The sequence below is a fragment of the Lemur catta genome, chromosome 5 (genome assembly GCF_020740605.2).
Source record: "Lemur catta isolate mLemCat1 chromosome 5, mLemCat1.pri, whole genome shotgun sequence".
In the NCBI taxonomy this organism is placed as follows: Eukaryota; Metazoa; Chordata; class Mammalia; order Primates; family Lemuridae; genus Lemur; species Lemur catta.
Window position 1 is genome coordinate 112,662,853 of NC_059132.1, and position 22,821 is coordinate 112,685,673.

Consider the following 22,821-nt stretch of genomic DNA (forward strand, 5'->3'; position numbering starts at 1 on the left):
TCCTCTCCTCACTGTCATTCATCAGAGTAGAAATGGGGGAAATTAAGGAAGATATCTTTTTCTGCGTTAAAAATAGCAGTTTCTTTCCTATAAACATGTTACATACATGTATATATTTCTTATACATATACATATATTTTTAAAATCTTACATTTAAAAATTAGAAATTAATATTAATCATGTTTGATTTTTATTCTGATTGAGTTTGAAAAATGTTACACAATGTCATATGAGATTGATATGGAAAATGTGAGAAGGTACTGCTGCTATTCAAATAGCTCCTGGAATTTTGGAATCTACACGAAATTTTCAAAGGAGATAGGTCTGGGATGTAGTTTTGGCTGAAATACCTAACAACTCAAATAGAGATACATAACATTACTGAGGTCTTTTAGCTGCCAGGAATCTGTTGACTTATGTGGAATATTCACTTCACCTAAATCTTCCAAACATGTGAGAGAGATTCTCTTTCTAAGTTTCTCTTTACAGGGGGCCGATTACTTATTTCTTTCCAGTTTATTTAGAACGTGTAGAAAAGGCCTGGGAAACCGAGTATGTTGTCATAAGTGAAGGCTGGAAAACAAAATTAGTGTTAGGATTTCAAAAGTCCCTTTATTGCAGGAGGGAGACAATAGGTGTTAAAGTTTTTGATTCCGGTTCTAGGTTCTAAAATACAGTTGCCGGGGAGTTTGTTTGTTTCTTTCTTTTTTTTTTAAATAAAGGGAAAATGCATCTATAGTATGTGGGAAATATAGGTGTATTCAAACAGCCTACCTGGTAATGATTCTCTTTTCAAAAAAGGAAAAAAGAAACTTCAACCCTTTAACATGAAAGTTTGTGCTCGGTAAAAATCCACTTGTTCACAAGGAACTTTAAATTCTGTGAAATTAAACCGCTCCCCCAGGACCTCAGACAGGGCCCTGCTTTAGGGCGGAGCTCTGCCCGGCTGCAGGATGGAAGGTCCCAGGATTCCGACTTGGTGATGCGTGAAGTTTGTTCCGCTCGTTTCCCACGTCTGCCCGCCCCCAGCGCGGAGCGGAGGCGCGGGAGGCGGTCGGCTGGCGCTGGCCAGCTCGGAGCGGGGACGAGCCGCTGTCGCGGGCGCACGGAGCCGCCTCCGGAGGGAGGTGGGGCGGATTCGGGTCGTCCGCGCTGCAGCCGCGTCGCGGGAGCGGAGCCGGCGCGGGGAAGGTGGGGGCGGGGGCCGCGCGGGGCGGGGGCGCGGGGCGCGGGGTGGACGGCGCGGGCGGCGGCGCGGGAGCCGGTGCAGAGCGCGGCTGCGTCTCCGGCGGGCGCTGCGGGCTCGGCCGCTCCCGGCAAGGTGATGCGCGGGGAAGCGCCGGCGCGGGGCCTCCCTCCTCCTCCCTCGGTTCTGCGCGCGGCGCCTGCCCGGAGCCTGCGGGGGACGCCCTGGCCCGCGGGGCTGCCCCTGCCCGCGTCTGACCGACCCTCCGTTTGTCTCCTGTCGCAGATGCTGCAGGTGCCAGCCGTGCTGTGCGTGTGCGCGGCCGCGTGGTGCGCTCAGGCTGTCGCCGCGCTGGCTGCGGCCGGGGGGCGGGCGGACGGCGCTAATTTTCTGGACGATCGGCAGTGGCTCACGACGGTCTCGCAGTACGACCGGGAAGTCGGGCAGTGGAACAAATTCCGAGACGTAAGTGCCGCGCCCTGCCGGGCACACGCGCCGGGGAGGCCGGGCTGGGGGCGCCGTTGGCCCGGGGAGGTCGGGCACGCGGCGGGGGGTTCGCGGCCCTGGGGCCCCGCCGGGCTGCTGGGCCGGGCGTGCTCCTGGCTGCACGGGGGTCGGATCTCCCCGCGTCCCCACCCTTCCTCCCTGCCCACCCCGGGCACCCCCAAAGGTTGCGAAGTGCGGGCTCTCCCCTTGCAACTTTTGAACGGCGTTTCTGGCACTGGTCAGCCGCAGATGCGCCTTCGCGATGAATCGCTGCTAGAGTGAATGGGATCGATCCGGTTCCTAATGGTCCATTAAGGAATTGGGGCGGGGGGAAGGAAGACGTGAGATTTATAAACGCCCGCTCTCCGCGCATTACGTAAAATCCTCGATCCCATCTGTGCTTCGACACTAACTTTCATCGGGAACGTGTTTGCGGCGCCCTCGATCACCTTTCATGCCAACATGAGCTGCCCTAAAATCTGCGGGATGGGGCGTGGAGTCCTGCAGGCGACAGCGACGCAAGAGTTAAAGTGCAGGCTCTGGGGGTTCCGGAAGGGTTATTGCGGGGGCCGTGCCGGGCGCCGGTCACCCCACCTGCCCCGCACGAAGCCCGGTGGGCCGGTTCCTCCGGACCGGGGCTGGGCTGTCCCGGGCGGGCGAGGCCGCCCTGGCGGGTGCCGCCCCCGCACACCGTGTCCGCGGAGGCCAGGGAGGCGGGAGGGCGACCACAGACCCGCCGCCAGCCCTCTCGGTGACATCCGAGACACTGTCCCGGGAGCCCCCCCCCTGCAGTGCGCTGCGTGGGGTGAGCGCCTGCTCCCATCAACTCGTCCTCTGATCCTGGCTGAGATCCGTGGGGGCTTCCTCTGGTTTCCATCCTGCCTCCCCCCCTTCTCCCAACTCCCCCCCGCGAGGTACCTGGCGAGCTGAATCTGTCACAGCGATTCCTGAAGAAACACTCATTTTTACTTTAAGATTAGATTCAGCTAGTTGGTGCTCGGCATGGGTACATGGGGTGAAAAATGAAATGATAACACTTAATGGTCCCATACTTTATGAACAAAGCTTAAACATCACTGTATTGCCAAATGAACGCTCTGATGAAAACAAATCCCTTGTACATTTAAGTTTAGACAAATACTGACTACAACCAAAAAGGCAAGCGAATGAATGAGGTATTTCTAAACCTGGAGAGAATTTGTTTATCATGCCCTGATTTGGAAAAAATATTGAACATTTTGTCAGCGTTTGAACGATGCTTCACCTTATGATATTTCATTATGTAATGTCTACTTTACAATCTTTTTAAAATGAATTTTAGAAAACGCTCTTCACAACGGGCTATGTTTAGTAGGTACACTGGTTGCACACTGTTTTCCATATTTTATAGCTGTGTTGGGCAGTGATAACACCAAGTCCACAAGATTGTCAGTGGGAGAATTGTGAAAGTACTGTACCTTCCCTCAGAGCAGGGGTAAAAGCTTTCTTCTCTGAAATACATTTTGAATTTTTAATATCTTGGTATTCTCTGACTTTATTCAAATTACTTTATTGAATTGTTAAGAGTGACAGTCTACACTTGGCTAGTTTGTAAATGTTGAGGCAGGCTGAGTTACCTACTATGGAACTAAATATTTTAGACTGCATGAAGCCAATTTCTATAGAGACACAGCATTTTCTTGCTATATTATTTTCAAGTATTCTTATGTGATATCAAGGAAGAAGTCCATCAAAATTGTATGTAAATTTAAATAAAGGATTTACTGAGATATTTTAAGCAAAACCTGTTTTGAAGTATATGTAATCCAAAAATATAATAATGCCTTTTTTGAAAAACTTACATCAGATTTTAGCATTACCATTTTAGTAAGACAATTAATTACATTTTTGAAAAGATGACTTCCAGAGGGCATGGAGAAGATAACCGCTATCATTTTTCTGCGTTCAACCACCTGTTGCTTACTATTAAAATGATAAAATGTATGCTGACAGCGTGACTTCTCAAATAATAACTCAGTGCATGATACAGAATTTTTACTTAGATCATCCACCCCACTGCTATTTAAATATTTTCTTTCCTTTTTGCGAAATCATTAGTTTGTTTTTCTGCATCTTTCAGGGTGTTGTTTATTTTTTAGTTCATTTTCAGCTGGAATCACATGGTTCTAAGGCATTGCTTGAGATAATGCTGTACTGTATCAGTCTGCCTGTGAATGTCTACATGATCATGGAGATCTTAAATAATGATTTACACATTCAGTTTATATAAAGGCAAAGAAACAGAGAAATCTGAACTTCTTCTTTAAGAAACAATTTAACTGACGTACTTTAGTGTTTTTCTTCCATAAAAATGTAATTAATTTCATTTAGGAAAAAAGCTTTGGGAATCCACATCATAATTATTACTGAATGTAATCCTTGCCTTCCTTCTTAGAAGTGACTGGTTTACATAATTAACATTAATTTACAAGTAACTCCTCAATGAAAGTTTGAACTGTGCCTCCTTTTGAATCATATTTGAGAATTATCTTGAATTAACAATGCAGTTCTGCATTATATTGTAATTGAATGATGTTAGCATTTGTATATTTTATATATAATATAAATATGTAAACATGTTTTATTTGTAATAAAGCTTTAGGAACAAGGAGCATGGATAGGAAGTGTTATGTGAGAGTAGATGAATATATCTACTGTCCTTATTTTTAAATGTGTTGACTTACCTATATGGCTCATTTTCTCAATTTTCTCAATATAAATCACAGAGAAAGAATAAAACCAAAGAAAAACTTAAAATGATTAAGTGTTAACATAGAAGAAACTTCATATAATTTTGACTGTCCATACTAGCAGGAAAGTTGAATAAAGTTCTGTTACTTTTATTGTCCTTCCAATTGCACACAATGTAATTTTATAGACATAAAGAGCTTTCAACATTTTGAAAATTAGTAATATGTTTGGTTATTAGTATAAAAATTCTAGTAGAAATTTTAATCCATATGTTTTAGGAAAAAAATAAAAGTTTAACTTAATCTAAAGATATAGGTAAGTCAACACATATAAAAATAACTACAGTAGATAGGACCAGCATGTTATATTCAGGTTATAATTACATGATTTTAACAATAAAGCAAGCAAAGGCCGGGCGCGGTGGCTCACGCCTGTAATCCTAGCACTCTGGGAGGCCGAGGCGGGCTGATCGTTGGAGCTCAGGAGTTCGAGACCACCCTGAGCAAGAGCGAGACCCTGTCTCTACTAAAAATAGAAAGAAATTATATGGACAGCTAAAAATATATATAGAAAAAATTAGCCAGGCATGGTGGCACATGCCTGTAGTCCCAGCTACTCGGGAGGCTGAGGCAGGAGGATCGCGTGAGCCCAGGAGTTTGAGGTTGCTGTGAGCTAGGCTGACGCCACGGCACTCATTCTAGCCCGGGCAACAGAGTGAGACTCTGTCTCAAAAAATAAATAAATAAATAAATAAAGCAAGCAAAAATCTCTTTCAACAATGGGATGTGTTTAGTGGATATACTGGTTGCGTGCTATTTTCTATTTTTTTAGCTCTGTTGGTTAGTGGTAAAATCAAGTGAAAAGGATTGTGGGAGTGTACCACACCCTTCTCCTGAGGCAGGGGTGAAGGATTCCCTGACCTCACTCTCACTTATATATTAGGAGAATCGAAAAATCAGAAACATTATGAGGAAACTGAATTATTAGCTCAAATGTCTCATATATTGCATACTTCAAACATTTATATTTTATAAATTTAATTAAACCATACCCTCTGTCACACAATAAATAATTATGGAATTTGGAAGCCAATAAATTAAGCAGTAATGCACTATATAATACCATTATCAACTTTATCTATTATTGATTTCACTGAAGTACATGTACTAATTGAAAATGAAATGACAGAAAGATAAAATGTGAGAAACCTTCAAATATTGTATGTTGGAAGCAATATAATAAAAGTCTAGCAAAAGGAGTAAAGATGGCCACGCTAATTTTCAGTAAATCATATAATAAAATCAGGATTATACCCTTAAATTGAAATTTAAATACTTGTAGAGTATATTTCTTTTTCAGTAAAAGTACCTAGGGCTCATTTTGAACGTAGTTTTAATAATTAGTATTGCAAAAACCACAATTAACTTCAGTTTACATTTATTTCTTAAGTGATTGCTAATTCACTTTAGATATGTTGAAAGCAACAGTGAAGACCTACAATTTAACTTTAAAATTCAACCTTAATATAAGATAAAGGACATGTAGAATATTGTCAAAATGTAAAATGCAGGTCGAAGTGTCTCAGAGACACTCAAGTTACAAGGTGACTATTTAAAAAGGGCTGATTTGGGGATATTGAATAATAAATAAATCTTTCTTAATTTCTTTGTTCTTTGTATTTCCCTTTTTCATCTGAGCTGAGGTTCTTGAGTGTGCAGATTACTGAGAGGTAAGGGCTGATGGTGAGAGTCATTTCCTGGTACTTACTGGGCTACAGAGGGTTGAAGGTCCCTAGGAGTCTATCAACTTGCTGTTGTTAGAAAGCAAATACAGCAGTTGTTTTCTGTACCTACTCCAGATAAAAATGCTCTGTGGCTTCGTAAGGCATTACAATTCAAAGGAAGAGACTCTTTAAAAAATGTGCGCTCGGTATATTTTTAAGATTATGATGTACCCTGGTTGTATTTCTTGAGTAGTGAGCATGCCCTTAGCACCCAGGGTTCCTCCTTTGTGGTACCTTAACAGTGGGCAGCAGAGTTTTACTGTTTTACTTCTCAGCAATATGTAAAAAACAAAATTAAATTAAAGAATTCTTAATAATTTGGATAAATTTAGCAAAGTAAACTACTGCTTTTTTCTGTTGAGGAATATTTTCTTAATAATGGATATCCAATTCTTATGAAAACATCCATTTTCAGTGTTTCTCACTGTGAAACAATATTTGTAACTGTGGTAATCGTTATCTGTATTTTATCATAGTCGAGAAGATAGGCTTTTCTTGGGAATTCTTCACAGTTAATTCGGAGCATTATCATGAGTGTTTTTCTCTTTTGCGTTTTCCATGATTATGGGCACTGTGTTTAGTTCTCACAAGCCTCTGAATGTAGTGTACATATTTGCACGTCAGAGCTGGTGAAGACTATCGCATCAGTAGCATTTAAATTGGACTATTATGCATATTGTTTCAGTCATGAGGAGATTTAATCAAGAGAGAGGCAATTGACTTCTTAAGAGGAGCAACAGGCTGTCGTTGGCAATTCTGGGGCCAGTGAGTAACTCCAGCAGCAAGGGCTAGCCTCTTGGAGCATCCTGACTCCTGTCCTTCTCACCTGAGTCCTCATTAAGCCATGATTGTGGTATAGACTCCACATCCCTGTGTCTTAACCCTGCCATCACCACCACTGCCATGCCTACCCGTCAGGACTTAAGATTTTGGTTTTATCGAGTCAGGCATGGCATGGTGAAGGATGCAGATCAGAGAATGCCCACTGGTCTTACAGTTCCTAGAGAGAGAATCTTAAGTAGAGCTGGTAAAACATTATCAGACTCCAGCAGGAGGTCTGAGGTGACTACAAAACGTGGTCACTTTTCCATGGGGTTCATCCTAACAGAAGTTATAGGGAAGCAAATGATACTTTTAACTCTCTCGCTCTCCTAACCTCTAGTAAATTATTAGAAAAGTACAACTAAATGAACTGATAAATAAATTACTCTCTCTGTGTATATATTATATATGTTTATATGTATGTAGATGCATGCATAAATGTACATGTATTATATATTTACCTTATATGTGTGTATATGTGTCTTAGATTAAAATATGAAAATCAAGGCAATTATGTATTGTACTATAGGTACATATATAATTAGTTACATATATAGTTATATACACATTATACGTAACATGCTAATTAGAAAGCCAACATCCATCCACCCCCAAAATGTTAAGACGTGTTAGTTCCCCACCCCCTGGTTAGGCTTTATGCATCTGTAACTTGAGGAGATGATCTCATTTGCTGTTGCATATGTGGACACAGTGTCCTTTAATGCTTCTCATGGGGAGTCAGCCTGCTTGGGGTTATATATTTAAACTTTTTAGCTAGATATACAAAAGGAACATCGTGTACTACTGTAAAGCATTTCTTTTCCTGCACTTTCCTACTCTTATGAAAAGACTCCTGGGTTGGATGCTTTTAGAACTCATGATTCTGACTCAGAGTGGCAGTTTATGCTCTTACACAACTTCAGTTTTCATGATTTCGTGATCTGGGTCAGAATTTTATTTTACGTACTTATTTTTAAAGACTGATCTTTGACTTCTACGCAAACTCTCCAACTCCTGTAAGTTCTTGGAATATTTTTATGTCTTTTCTTACTTATGAAAATCTTTTATACTTTTTCTACTTTTGCTAGGTTACAGATTTGGATGCCCCACCAGACTTTGAACTCCCTTAAGGCTGTAGGTTATAGTTCTCCTCCCCCCAAATCCTACAGTTCACCTAGGACTAGCACAATGACTGGCTCAGAGCTGGCATTGGCAAATATTTACCAAATGAAGGAACATTAAACTCAAACTGCATTGCCAATGGGAAAGTCCTTATCTAAAGGATTTTAGTACTGTGTTGTCTTTCATTGACCAATTCCATTTCTGAATACTTTAGCCCCAATTTTGTAATTTAAATAAAAATGCAATTTTTATAAAGTATAAGGTTTCATATACTAAACTGCTTTAGTCCTATACGTTCCAAAATACACCAAAATGGAAACACTATGCCCAGACTGTTATGCTCGATTTTAGAATGGTCAACAGTAGACGGTGACAATACTTAACCTGGCGCTCCCTCTTCCGGTTCATCCAGTGCTTTTCTTGGAGTTTCTCTCTTTTTCTCCCATGGGAGAAACCTCCCTAAGTTTCTTTTGACCAGATAGTTTTGTTACTCTAAAGTCTTTATGTTTTGCTTCCTAGTAGGTACCGTCACACATGGGTATCTTCCCTCTCTTTTCTTCAGCTACAGCACTGCAATGAATGGTTGTATGGCCAAATCCAGAGATTTCACAGACAGTCCAGGTTTATTTCCTTCATTGCTGCCTCGCTTATAATTGCCAGTGTATCAGTTAGAGACAGGCTAAGTTCTTGCAAGAAGGAAACCCTGAATCAGAATACCTTAATTATTAATAATATGGAATTTTATCTCCTGACCATGTGCCCATCAAGCAGCGGCCGTCCAGGCCTGGGCTTCCAGGCCTGCTGCCTCCAGCAGGGTTCTCCGCACACGGCCATTCCCTGTCTAACAGAAAAGGTTTAAGAGAAAGTCCAGGACAAGCAGCTTCTCCTAGAATTGACCCAAAAGTGGTCAGTAATGAGTTCCACTTGCAGTCCACAGGCCTGGACTTGGTTCTGTGGCCCTCGCTAGCTACAAGGGAGACTGGGCAGTTTAATCTCTAAGGGAAGGATTGACATGAGAAGAAAGAGAGCAGTAACTGGTCTGGGAGCGAACTGCTGGTAACCAGTGTATTCTAGCCGTGCTCTTCCCGTCATCTAATCTCGGGAACATGTACTCGGTCCCCACCCCAGGCCCTCTGCTAGGCGTTAGTGTCAGTGTGACTGGTGGGCTCTGCCTTCGAGCTCCTCCCTGATCCCATGTCATTCCTGTATCTTGGCCATTAGGGACAGGCTGAGTCTGCTGGTCAGGGCAGAACTAGGGCACCGGGTGCCTGAGGTTCTGAGTGCAGGAGTTGGGCAGCAGGGAGCAGGGTTCTGATTTGTAGGAGGAAATGTTTAAAGTCGGAACCAAAGGAGAGCATCCGGCAAGTTATCCCATTAAGGAGAGCCTGCCTCCGGCAGCCAGTCCTGTTCTCCTTTATGGAAATCCTTTAGCGCACGTCCTGTGAAACCTTTTTAGCTCTAGATCTGTGGTCACAGGTCAGAAACGTTCTTGTGAGATCGGTAGGAGGGAGTAGAATTTACTTCTCACAGCCCCTCAACTGCAGAGCAGGATGCTGTCTGGCAGCCAGGACTGCATCTCCGCCCACGCAGAGGAAGGAAGGTGCCTCGCTCTGGAATGACACTGCGAACCATGCCCCTGCTGGAGTCGTGCCCTCCCAGTCGTGGAGTCAAGGAAAGCAGCCCTTTTGGCCCTAGTGTCTATGGGACAATAAAGAAATAGAAAGTGCACCGAGTCCGATTTGTCGGCTCTTCAGGCTGTACCTTCCGGGTTTGCTTCTTGACAGCAGAGGTTGCTGACAGTGGAATGCCGAGCTCTGGGCCTCAGGCCTCAGTGGAGCTAGCGGGTGGCACTGTTTGTCAGGTTTTGTGGGTGTTTTTGAGAGACCCTAGATTTTTTCTTTCTTCATATTTGCCAAGTGAAAACTTTAGTGTTTATTTATTTATTGTATATATTCATGGCGTAATTATTTTACAAGTAGTTATTTTATAATGTTTGCTTACTATTTTTTATATTTCTAGTTAAATTAATAATAATAATACAGTTTACAGATATAGAAGGTAAAGAGGTAGGTAAAAAGTCTTTATAAAACGATTTTGCTTTTGCAGTCATGTAATCTCTCCCAAAGGGTTGATGTTTTCCCCAATATCCTCCCACCGGAAGTCATCTGGCCCCCAGTTTCCTGCTCACAAACTGTTCACTTCATCAAGGAAATAACAGCCCCACCCAGAAACCTTGTCTCCCACTTTTGAACACATAGAGTAGATTTGTAGATTTTTCTATTTAAAATTTAAGGATAATGACCTAATTTTTTTTCCATTTCCTTCTTTAGAAATAGCACCATGATATTTCACTAGTTCATTTAATGGTTTTAAAAGTATCATATTACTTCCCACGGAGCTTGCATTAGTTTGCAGTCCCACCAGCAGTGTATGAGGTTCCCTTCTCTCCACATACACGCCAGCATCTGTTGTTTGGGGACTTTTTGATAAAAGCCGTTTTCATTGGGGTAAGGTGATGTCTCATTGTGGTTTCGATTTGCATTTCCCTGATGATTAGAGATGTTGAACATTTTTTCATATGTTTATTGGCCCTTAGTCTATCAAAGAACTAAAAGTAGACCTACCATTTGATCCAGCTAGCCCACTATTGAGTATTTACCCAAAGGAAAAGAAGACATTTTATAAAAAAGACATCTGCACTCAAATATTTATTGCAGCACAATTCACAATTGCAAAGATGTGGAATCAACCCAAGTGCCCATCAGTTCATGAGTGGATTAACAAAATGTGGTATATGTATACCATGGAGTTCTACTCAGCCATGAAAAAAATGGCGAACTGATACCTTTTGTAACAACCTGGATGGAACTGGAGACCATCCTTCTAAGCAAAGTATTGCAAGAATGGAAAAACAAACACCATATGTACTCACTATTAAATTGGAACTAATTAATCAACACCCATGTGCACATCTGGTAGTAAAACTCAACGGAAACCAAGTGGGCGGCTGGGAATGGGTCAGTAGGCACTTAGCGGGTACAACGCACGCTATCTTCGTGAGGAGCACACATAACTTTGACTCAAACTGCACAAAAGCAAATCATGTAACCAAAACATTTGTACCTTCCTAATATTCTGAAATTTTTTAAAAAGTATCATATTAAAAAAATAGAATAATTTCTAGAATTTGTGTGAAGTAGACTCCTTCCTTTTTGTACATAGCTTGTGTGCTTTGAATACTTTTAACTCATATTATCATTCATCATAAAATAGGATAATTTCAGTATTTTGTTTTCATAACTGTTTTCACTAGAAAAAACATTTTTGATTATTTTAATTACATTATTTCAATATGAAAAAGAAAGTTTTAAATACCTTACTATTGCAGCAATTTGTAGTTATACTGTTTTGTTAGGTTTGAACATTTAATAGTTTGGTTTACTATTAACATAATTTAGAAAGGAACTTATATTTGGTATATATGAATATTTTTTACACACAATAAAATAGCAATATGTGAATTGCTTCTTTTTCCATAGCATTCTTTTAAGATCTTTATATGAATTTAGGAATCAACTGTATGCTTATATTCTTATTTTCAGATAGTTACTATAGCATTTCATCAATAAAGTAATACCAATTCTTTATTAATGTTTTCTGAATATGCCAGGTAAAATAAACTATATTATAACTTTTCCGTACTATTTTTTATAATGGATATTCTCTATGTGTCTTATTTTATTCTCTGAAGACTCCAACCAACTGTGGTAATAAAATATGTTGAAATAAAATATCTTTAATTGTGCAATAAAAATATATATAATAAACAAGATGCCAAAAATAATAAAAATGGAAAAGAGATTTAGGGAAACTATGCACTCAGAGTTAAAAAGTAAATGCAATTTTGTTAGATACTTTAATTAGAAATAATTAGAAGATTTTAATTTAATGTCTGTTACTCTAATCAAATGTCTTTTAAAGTAAGTTAAATGCATGAATTTTCTGTATTTTATATATGGATAGGGTACTTGCTTGACTCATGGCTAGAGAGGATGATGATGGTAAAAATGTACTCATTCAAAATGTCAGGTGAGGTTAAGTACTAAAAAAAGAGTAATAAAATAGGAAGTAGTAACAGACTCTTGTCCAGAAATTGAAAATAACATAATAATAACAAACATTTTACAGAGCTTATTGCATGCCATGAGTGTTACATGCAAATTAACGTTTGTGTATTGCTTGGTGACATCCCTGCAATGACGGACAGTTACTAACTCGTGTAGGTGAGGACCCTGCGGTCCAGGCCACACACCCAGTGGGTGCGGATCAGAGCTCTCCCCCACACTGGCACCAGGGCCCTTGTCCTCGAACATGAGAAGGATAATACTTCCTGGTCTCTAAGTACTATTTTGGGTATCTGTTATAGGCTAGGCACGGTAAGTATATCATCCTATCCGTTATAATATTTATACTAATATATATAATTTTAAGTTGTGGTAAAAAACATATAACATAAAATTTGCCATAATAGCCATTTTGCAGTGTGCGGCTCAGTAGTATGTTTGCATTGTTACGCAGCCAATCTCCAGAACTTTCCCATAGCAAAACTGAAACTTTAATCCCATTAAGTGACTCCCCGTTTCACCCTTCCCCCAGCCCCTGGCAACCGCTGTTCTACCCTCTGTGTCTGTGAATCTGGCTACTGTAGACATGTAAGTGGAATCAGATTGTATTTGTCTTTCTGTGACTGGCTTAATTCAGTTAGCATAATGTTCTCAAGTTTCATCTGTGTTGTGGCGCGTGACAGGATTTCCTTCCTTTTAGAGACTGAGTAATATTCCATGGCATGTATAGTCCACACTTTGTTTATCCACTCAGCTGCAGTAGACACTGGGTTACTTCTGCCTCTCGGCTCCTGTGACCAGTGCTGCTGTGAACATGGGTGAGCAGACATCCCTGCGAGCTCATGCCTTCAGCTCTTTCAGACATGCACCCAGGAGGGAATCACTGGATCGCATGGTAGTTCTGTGTTCAATGTTTTTAGGAACTGTCACAGTGTTTTCCCTGGTGGCTGCTCAGTTTCACACTCCCACTATCAGTGTACAAGGGTGCCAGTTTCTCCTCATCCTTGCCAACACTTATTATTTTCCTTTTTTTTTTTTGATAGTACGCAACCTAATGGGTGAGAGGTGATATCTCATTGTGGTTTTGATTTGCATTTTGCTAATAATTAGTTATGTTGAGCTTCTTTTCACGTGCCTGTTTTGACCATTTGTGTATCTGCTCTGAGGAAATGTCTACTCAAGTTCTTTGCTTATTTTTAAATTCCTTTTTTTTTTTTTTAGTAAAATCTTTTTAACAAACTATTAAAAGAAGAGATCATTCATCCCCTTTCACAAAAGAAGAAACTGACTTTTAACGAGCTTGATCAACTTGCTCATAATTAGTGAAGTTTGAACCTCCTCTTTAACTCCAAAGATCATTTTTATTTATTTGTTTTTCTTATTTATTAACAGTTGACTACTTTGAATGAGCCGTTATAGATAGCTCAGACTGGTTCTTGATCTTCTGAAATGTTACATTTGGTCCTTTCCAATGGTCACATTGACGATCTTCATTTTCTTATCTACTGGACCAAGAAATTGATAAAGATTTTGAATTTTTGTTAGAATTTATTGTCTTTTATACAGAGTCTCAATGATTCTTGTTATAATCAGTGTATCTCAAAGCTACAATAGAAAACTTCTAGTTCCTTGTCCTTCATTAGTCTTACAAATGCCAGTAGGTGCATATCACATATTGTTCAAAGAGTAATGTCTATCCCTGTAGAGATACTACATTAGGCAGCAGCATATTACTGACATTTTTATTAGTGAGTTTTATTTATATCACCGTGTAGTTCTGAATATGTTAGGTGGGCAAGAATGGCTATTCAGAGAAATACTAATAGATTCTTATAATAGCTGTTGTTGGCATACAAGTATAACATCTTTGAAAACTGTTAGTCAGGTATCACTGTACCTACCTTCCAAATACTGTAATTGTGGATTTTTTTTTTTTATGATGATGATGATGATGAGATTTTTATTTCTTCATCACATTTTTAAATTAGGTAAAGGTGGAAAAGGAAAGGGAATTATTTGCTTCAATTAAATACTGGGAATTCACAAATTATTATCATATTATCATTAACATATATAATGTGTAATATAAGTGTAATCAGTGTTGAATGGGTTCTGAGAAACCCTACCAATCTGTTCGTAATAGATCACTTAGTTTTCTGTTTTCCATGTTGAATATCAAAGAATGATGCAGTGCTATTGACTTTTTATATAAAAAAAAAGAATATATAAGATAGCTTGGAATATATCTAGTTTTTAAAATAATTTTGTTGTCTACATATATTTTGAAGACTTCTCCATCATCATTTACAATATTAAATATGAACTATATCATTGTACATGGATTCTCTGATTTGGTGTTTTGTAGCAAAAGAGCAAAATTAATTATTAATAGCTGCTATACTGAAGAAAACATAGAGTGAATTAAAAGTCAATGATTTCTGTATTTTATTCTTACTAAAGTTAAGTTGTACTGAACTCACTTAAAGGTAAATTTTATATAAGTATTTATTTGAAATAAATGCTCATATAGGATATTCTCTGATAAAAATTAAAATAAATCTTATGGTCAACTTGAAATCTTTATGTTGGAAGTTCCAGCTAATTCTGTGAGTTTTTGATTTCTTAGGATACGGAAAAGCTCATTTAGCAAGAATGAAAGGAGAAGCACCAAAAATGCAACAACTTAATTCGGCTGTCTCCAGATACAGAAAACATTACAGGGCATAGTCTGCCTGAATGTGGCAAAATACTTACTAGATGTAGCTCCTAAAAATAGTAGCGTGATAGTCCCTTAGTCACAGCTCACTTTGACTTTTCTATCCCCAGACTACTCTGTGACTTTCAAAATATTTACATAGGATAGTAGAAGCAGGATATTCTGAAATATGAGCTTGCTAATTGCCTTGGCACATGGTATTAGCATCTGCTGAAGAACCCGTTTTAGACTATCAGGAGAATATTTATAGGCCTTCCGTGGAATACAGTCTACTACGGAATTGTCGGCAGCCTCGAGTCTTCCAGTCAGGCTGCCTGAGGTGCCCTTGGCAGCATCCGACATTCTCCGCCGACGTCCCTGAGGCGGTCACATTCATCTAAAATGAACATTCCCTGAGGCAAAACTTTTCTGGAACATTGTATCAACAGCATTAACCTAGTATTACCCGAGAAATTTCTCTTTGACATAAAATATAATTTCTTGGAGTTGAGATGTTACGCACCGTATAGTGTTTTTAAAGAGTTAGTGCACTTAACTGGCAGTGTGTGAATTAAAGGCACACTCCACACTGATGGCCAGGTAGTGCCACTTTGGAAGCTGTCTGTAAAATTTGAAGGTAACCCCAGGCAAAGTAAGGTTTTTACATAGATCAGCACATTTAACACATTACCTGCAGAATTTCTTGTTGATTAAACATGCTAACTTTGCTTGCTGCTGTTGTTGTTGTTTAAAATCATCTATTTCACAACTGAAAGTTTTTTCTTTTTTTAGTCCACGTATTTTCCTACGTAAAAGTTTTAAAAATGGGAAAATTGCTCATGGGGAAAAAGCATGTTTAATTCAGATAGCAAAATTGTGGTAAAGATAGAAGACATTCCACATCATCTTTGGGGAATAAAATATATTTGAAAAAAATTTTCTAATGGATATCACATGTCAAGTTTTGAATATGATTGAGAACCACAGGCAGTTTCTAGGTCAGTGAATGAGATCTGTGAATCTCATTTCAGAACTGCGTTGTTTGCTCCGAGTAGCTAAAAGCCACCTGGCTTTGCTGCCCAGAGTCTTGTGTTTATTCTGGAAGGGGCACCCCTTTATTTACGTGCGCTGTTCGCTCTGATGCCTGGTTCTGGGAGGGTACTCGAGGGAGCTTGCCTCAGTCTCGAAGGTGACAGAAGCCCCTGGCGCTGGTCTCCCGTGTGGTTGCCGCTCCCAGAACCAGGATCAGAAGTTGAGTGTGAGTCTGAACATCACCCAGACCCAGTTCTTACCTGCGGGGATCTCAGGCACAAACTCTGCTGTTGACACACAGTCATTTTTGAGCTAAAGGTAATTTCCTGACTTCTGATATGTGCCCGTGAACAACTTTAAACTTTCTTCACTCCCAAACCTGCCATCTTGGACTCCAAAAATAGGTTGTGTGTGAGCAATGTCCATAAGTGGGAGGTAGTTTCATGATTTAGGAGGCATAATTAAAAAACATGCTACTTCTTAGCTATTGAACTTGAATAAACTAATTTAATTTTTACTATTTTATTGTTGAATTAGACTGTGATGTTTCGGATTCATGTTTGTGGTTGACTAAAAACTCTTCTGTATTATATTTTTTGGGTTTTACCTTTTTTCTTTACTTAAATGAAATTATATATTTAAATAACTCACTCCTAGATGGCATAATAAAAATTCCACAATTTAATTTTTATGGGAATGTAGCAATATTGATCACATGTAGCCATTCATTATGTAAAAATATCTAAGGTTGATTTTTAAATTGGGCCCAGATTATATACTCAGTACCAAGTTCCTTTCTTAAATCAGTATTGTCAAAATCACATAGAAACCAAAGTAAACTGTGTAAAGAACATGTGATAATAGAATTACGTGTGTTATGCAAATTCAAAGTGGCATATTTTCCAAGTCTTTATATTTTAATATACAGTCATCCCTCAGTATCTGTGGGGGCCTGGTTTGGGGGTCCCCCCAACCTCTGCAGATACCAGACTCCCTGGATGCTCAAGTCCCTGGTATAAAATGGTGTAGAATTTGCAGATAACCTGTGCACATCTTCCTGTATGCTTTAAATCACCTCTCAATTGCTTATAACATGTAATGCGATATAAGTGCTATGTAAAATAGTTGTTATATTGCATTGTTTGGGAATAATGACAAGAAAAAAAGTCTATACATGTTCAGTACAGAAACAAATATCTGTTTTTTTCCCTGAATATTTTCTATCCATGGTTGGTTGAATCCACAGAAGTAAAATCCTTGGATCGGGGGTGGGGGTGGGAGGGGCAACTGTATTATAATTTTTAACTGAAATAACTTTGCAAATAAAGTTGGCTGACCTGTGAAGGAAATTCAAATTATTCTTTAACAAACCTTGGTTTTCTTTTTGGAATTAAATGTCATTAATAAAAGGTAAATAAAATAACAACATAAGTTTCATCTCACAGTGTTTTTTAACAAGCCATTGGAATAAGGCAGTTTGTACATGTATGTTTAGTTTGGCATAGTAGTTTATTTCTAGTCTCTGAGCTTGCTTTATTTATTTTGGTATTTTTTTGTAATACTGTCATTTGCTTATGAGTGTTTACTTCTGCACCATAGTGAAGTGTTTCTACCTTTATTAAATTGACTCCTTTCCAAAGCTAATCTTCTGGGCCAAAAGTCCTTAGTTATTTTGAGGTATAGAAACTCAGAATTTGTGTACATCTATGATCCCCTTTTCCAGAAAATGTTTAAATACACAAACATTGCATAAAATGTTCAGAGAATTCATAGTTCTGTGCTTGATTATGGAAAACACGGGTACAGAGGAGTTGTGCATCCTACAGAACAGAATCTTTAACTTAAAGCTGTGCAAAAAAATTTTTTAATACTCTTTCAATTGTAGGAAATTTATTATTGAAGATATCTTGGACTCTGGTCTTCCTCCCGTTGCTCCCAGGCAGATCACTTGCAGTTCCTATCAGGATCTTATCTGCAGTGGTTTTCAAATCCAAGCCTCTTCCCTCTTCCTCAGGCAGGATGCTCATTGTCTCTCTCCTAGGCTAGAGTTGGAGATGATCTTCCTGTTTCCAGGCTTCTCTCTGCCTGCAGGCATCTTTAATGCTTTACTGAGCAATTAATCTCTTCCAGATTACAGCTCTAATCTTGTCATTTCTCTTTTCAAAAACTTCCATTCATGCTTTAATATATTACAGGACTGCATATGGCTGCAACTACAAGTTGCCTTCCAAAAATTTGTGAATTTTGGATTATCTATGGTAGGATAAACTGCAGTTTTCACATAGTGAACCAGTTCATGTGTTTGTCTAGTCTTGTTAGAGGAAGATCCTGTGGTTCTTAAGTGTGTTAGAGTTAATGTAGCTCTTTAAGTATTGTAATACATGCTTGGAGGAAGACAGCTCAGCGGGAGTCTGAAATGAGACAGAGACAAGGCCATTCACCTGGGCAAGCTTTGTCAGTGCTCATGGGAGAGAGTGGTCGCTTCTAAGGTTGTTCTAATGCTCTGTGACACGTGGAAGACAAAAAATTCCCCTGCTCCATCTCAAAGCTCACCCAGCAAACTTTTGATTTTAATGTAGCTCAGCCTCAGGGAGAGAATGTTCCAGCCCCCCCCCCACCCCACCCCCACACGTGTTTTCTGCTGGCAGAACCAGGTTTCTGAGGCTTCAGGGCTGAAGCCAGATCCTGGGTGGTGATGAGTTCATCCAGGTAATGCCGCAGTGCGAGGTCTCTGAAAGGAGGCCAGAGTCTCGCTGATGACAGACAGGTCTCCCCAGGACCTTTCTGTTCAATGTCAGCACCAAACAAACTCACATTTCCTATTTCCAAATCCAAAAGCTCTTTACTCTCTGCCTCCAAACCATATTTTCTTTCTCATGCTTATTTCCTCTTTCATGTGTTCTTCACAGCAATCAAATTGAGTTATTATCTATCTTTATGGCACATTTTCTATTAACACTTTCTCTTTTTCTTTTTTGTGGGTTCCTCACAATGAGTTGTTTGTCTGAAATGGAAGGCCTTTGTGCTATTATTTCTCTCTTTCCTGGCATTCTCATTTTTCATTCTATATTCTCTTTTTTCCATGACGCCTTCCGTGATTTCCACAGTCAAATGCAGCCTCTCTTTTCCGTGAGCCCCTGATGCATCTTTGAGATGCAGCGTCAGCAGTCAAAAGAGCCCTGCTTGCTAAGAGGCCTGTGCCTTGCACTCTGGGAGCAAGCGTGGAGGGACTTCTCATGAAACATTCATATATGGATGAGTGAATGTGGATGCAGCCCATTCTCTTTAGATCAGGTATAGGAACTAATAGTTAATACAGACCCCAAAGCCCAGGTTTATGCTGTTAATTGAAAACACAGCATTTTATCTTATTTTTTTTCCCTAAGAGTTTTTATGGAGTATGGCAGTTACGGAACACACGTTCACTCCCAACTTCTAGACAGTCTTTCTTAAACATCTGATTTTTGCATTTAAACTCTCATTTACCTTATGAGAGTACTGTTACTTTTTTGCCATACTACTATACTTTTTGAACTATAGTGAAAAAAAGAAGAAAGAATATTAGTAAGAGTTTGCCGTGTCACATACAACACATTTTTACTCTTCCAAGCAGCCAGCGCTGATCTGTAATTACTGTGAAGGTGTCAACAGTAGGCTGCTGGGTTTCCGCCCTAAGTCATCAGAGAAATCAGCTGCCCCAAGGCAAGCGTTCAAAGCTAGGGAAAGGATTTTCACTGCCTCTTGTCTGAACTCAAACTTTCTAAAAATCAGAAACATTTTAAGTAAGAAGAAACTCTGGTGAACTTCTGTTAAGACTCGAATTATTGATTCATTCTCTGTAATATTAGAGAAAAGTGAAATTTGTAGACTTAGACTCTATTTTTCTGAAATAGCATCTATTGAAAGGTAACTTCCTCATCTGACTTTATAATAAAAATATATTAACAATCATTTGATTAAAAACCTATTGAGAAGGCATGAATAGTCTGAGATGTATTATGGAACTTGAAATTTTATCAAGTGAATTAATAAAATTACAGTGTTTTTATTACCTATTGCCCCAAACAAAATTGTAATCACACTTTTTCTAGTGCTCTTCTGTAAAATTTCTAAAGATTCAAGAATGAAATACATCTTTTCTTATGATTTCAAAATCTGAGATTACTAATGAAAGGTAGTTGAATTTAGTTATATTAAATCCATGATTTGATTTATAATTAGTACTGAAATTGGTCATGAAATAAAGAGATTTCTATTTCCTTTTTTATTTTTAAATGAATATTTCTGGAAACAGCGTTTGTGTTTCAAACTACAGCTCAATTTTCTTGTTTAACATTTAGTAGCAGTTGATACTGGTGAGAAGACAAAATGAAAAACCACAATAAAATAAAAATTTTCTTGCTAAGTATTTAGGTTTTCTAAGTTTTGGAGAGAGTTGCTTTTACAGTATCACTTAGAACTTTATTTTTACAGTTACCATTAATGTAGTTTAATGATATGAACAAAACAGAATATATACTTTAATATCATCATAGGTTATTAAGTATGAAATATCCGATTTCCTTAAGTGCTAAGTTTGACATTTGATATCTCTAACATTTCACTTTGACACGTCTTGTTTTATTTTTATTGTGAAAGTACATCCTCAGTCTTCAAACACACAGTTTGGCTTGTGATTATCTTTCAAAATTTTTTTAGAGCAATTTTTGTGAAACCATGGATAAGTCAGAAAGTCATGTTATTTTTAAATATGAGTTCTGTTGTGGAACCAGTGCAGCGCAGACTGCTTGAAATATCAGCAAAGTATTTGGGAAGTATGTGGCTAATGAACACAACAGTTCGTCGATGGTTTGAGAAGTTCCATTCTGGTAATTTTAATCTTGAAAATGAGCCATGTGGGTGTGACCTGAGACCAAGATAGATAATGATGAGCTGAAAGCTGTAGTTTAAGTGAATCCATCTCAGCCTACATGTGAACTAGCAGCAAGGTTTGACATCACTATTTCAACAGTATTGGACCATTGGAAACAAATGGGCAAGGTAAAGAATCTGGACAGATGGGTTCCACATGAATTAAATGAGCATCAGAAGAGAAATTGTCTCGAAGCTTGCCTTTCTTTACTGTCATGACATAAAGGCGAACCATTTCTACACCTTTTTGTTATGTGTGATAAAAAATGGATTATTTTTGACAGCGGCAAGCATTCGGTACAATGGTTGGATAAAGATGAAGTGCCAAAACGCAGTCCAAAACCAAATATTCATAGAAAAAAGCCAATGGTGTCTGTGTGGTGGCCCAGCACTGGTATTATCCACTACAGCTTCATGAAATCTGGTCAGTCGGTTAAAGTGGGTGTGTCGTGCAGCCAATTGGACGAAATGATGAGGATGCCTGTGATTAAGCAGCTGAGATTGGTCACTAGAGACAAGTCAGTCCTCTTGCAAGACAACACTCAACCACCATGTTACACAAACAATGCTGCTCAAACTACACAGGCTGGACTTGGAAACTCCCCACCATCTACTGTATTCACCAGACCTTGCACCAACTTCTTCCAGGCTTTGGACCACTTCTTTTGGAAAAAATATTCAATTCTCAAGAAGCTGTGGAAAACGTCTTTCGCAATTTCATTGCTACTTGCTCTCCAGGCATCTTCACTGCTGGCATAAACAAGCTACCGTTAAGATGGTAAAACTGTGTCGATAGTTTAGGCTCATACTTTGATTAATTGTGCTGCTTCTTGTTTGAGATATAATTAACTACACTTTTGATTCAAACTCAGACATTTCATATTTAATGACCTAATATAAATAGCAAAAAAAATGATTTTGGAATAATTAACAAATGTTGAATAAATTATATTTATATGGCATTAGGACTCCACGTGACACAGCATTACATCTGCCTTTGCACAAAGGAAGAAATTGCACATGTAAACCGTTTCATGCCAAGAATAAAAATGAAGCATTCTCACGTATTAGTAGCTGAGTTTATTTTAAAAAGGTACAGGAGAGGAGCAGCACTGTTTCCCTAGCAAGGAACTGAAACCTACAGGAGCAGCTTTACCATTTTGCCATCAGTGAGCATAGACTGACACCAGGACATCCGTGCAAAGCCTAAATGATTCAAGCATGTGCTGCTAAGTGAGGGCATTGAAATTGCTGCACATGAACATCTGGAAAATGCTTAGGTACAGACCGCGCTCCAGCCTCCTCACGACAGCTGTCGTAGCCCCACCAAACATGCTAAGGGAGTTCTTAGATTCATGTGGACTAATGCTCTGTGTTTCATTTTTTGTATTTTGTCATACATCCAGAAGAGAATTCAAAAATCACTGTAATTTTCTATACGCTTTGACCTTATCACAATATTTGTAATATCAGAGAATTCAAGATTTCTAGTGACATTGTATCCGCAAGTTGAAAAAAATGCATTTTATCAACTTTGAAATGATCCTAAATGTATGTTGAATTGAATGAGAGTTCTGTTCTATACTGTGATGTGATGGAAGAAGAAATGTGACCCTTGGCTATTGGTTCTCTGGTTTACATAAAATGGTTTTCTCATACAGATGTAACTTTTGCTCTTACTGAAGCAATAGGAATAGCTTATATTAAAATCATCAAAATGTTATTGAATCCAGATCTTTGTCAATATTGAGAGGTATAGGAGTAATTCTTAAAAAAAAAAAGTCAAATAGACAGACAAAAGCTTTGAAGATCCAAAAATGAGCATCACCCAGAGTTTAGTTTCTAGGAGCAGACAAGCATATATTGGATCTGATTTTGTCATGTATTATCTGTTTGTAACAACCCTACAATGTAAGTTGTTATTTTATAG

General features: G+C 39.0%; 1 protein-coding gene across 1 annotated transcript in view; it reads left to right on the forward strand.

Moving 5' to 3' along the window:
- Positions 1 to 1,112: 1,112 nt before the first annotated feature.
- Positions 1,113 to 22,821, forward strand: part of SPOCK3 (SPARC (osteonectin), cwcv and kazal like domains proteoglycan 3) — a 237,746-nt gene continuing 216,037 nt past the window's right edge. Inside the window, exons 1-2 of the mRNA XM_045550706.1 lie at positions 1,113 to 1,191; positions 1,472 to 1,651. Of these exons, the coding sequence (XP_045406662.1) occupies positions 1,472 to 1,651 (180 nt within the window). The 5' untranslated portion in view covers positions 1,113 to 1,191. The remainder of the gene's footprint in view (positions 1,192 to 1,471; positions 1,652 to 22,821) is intronic.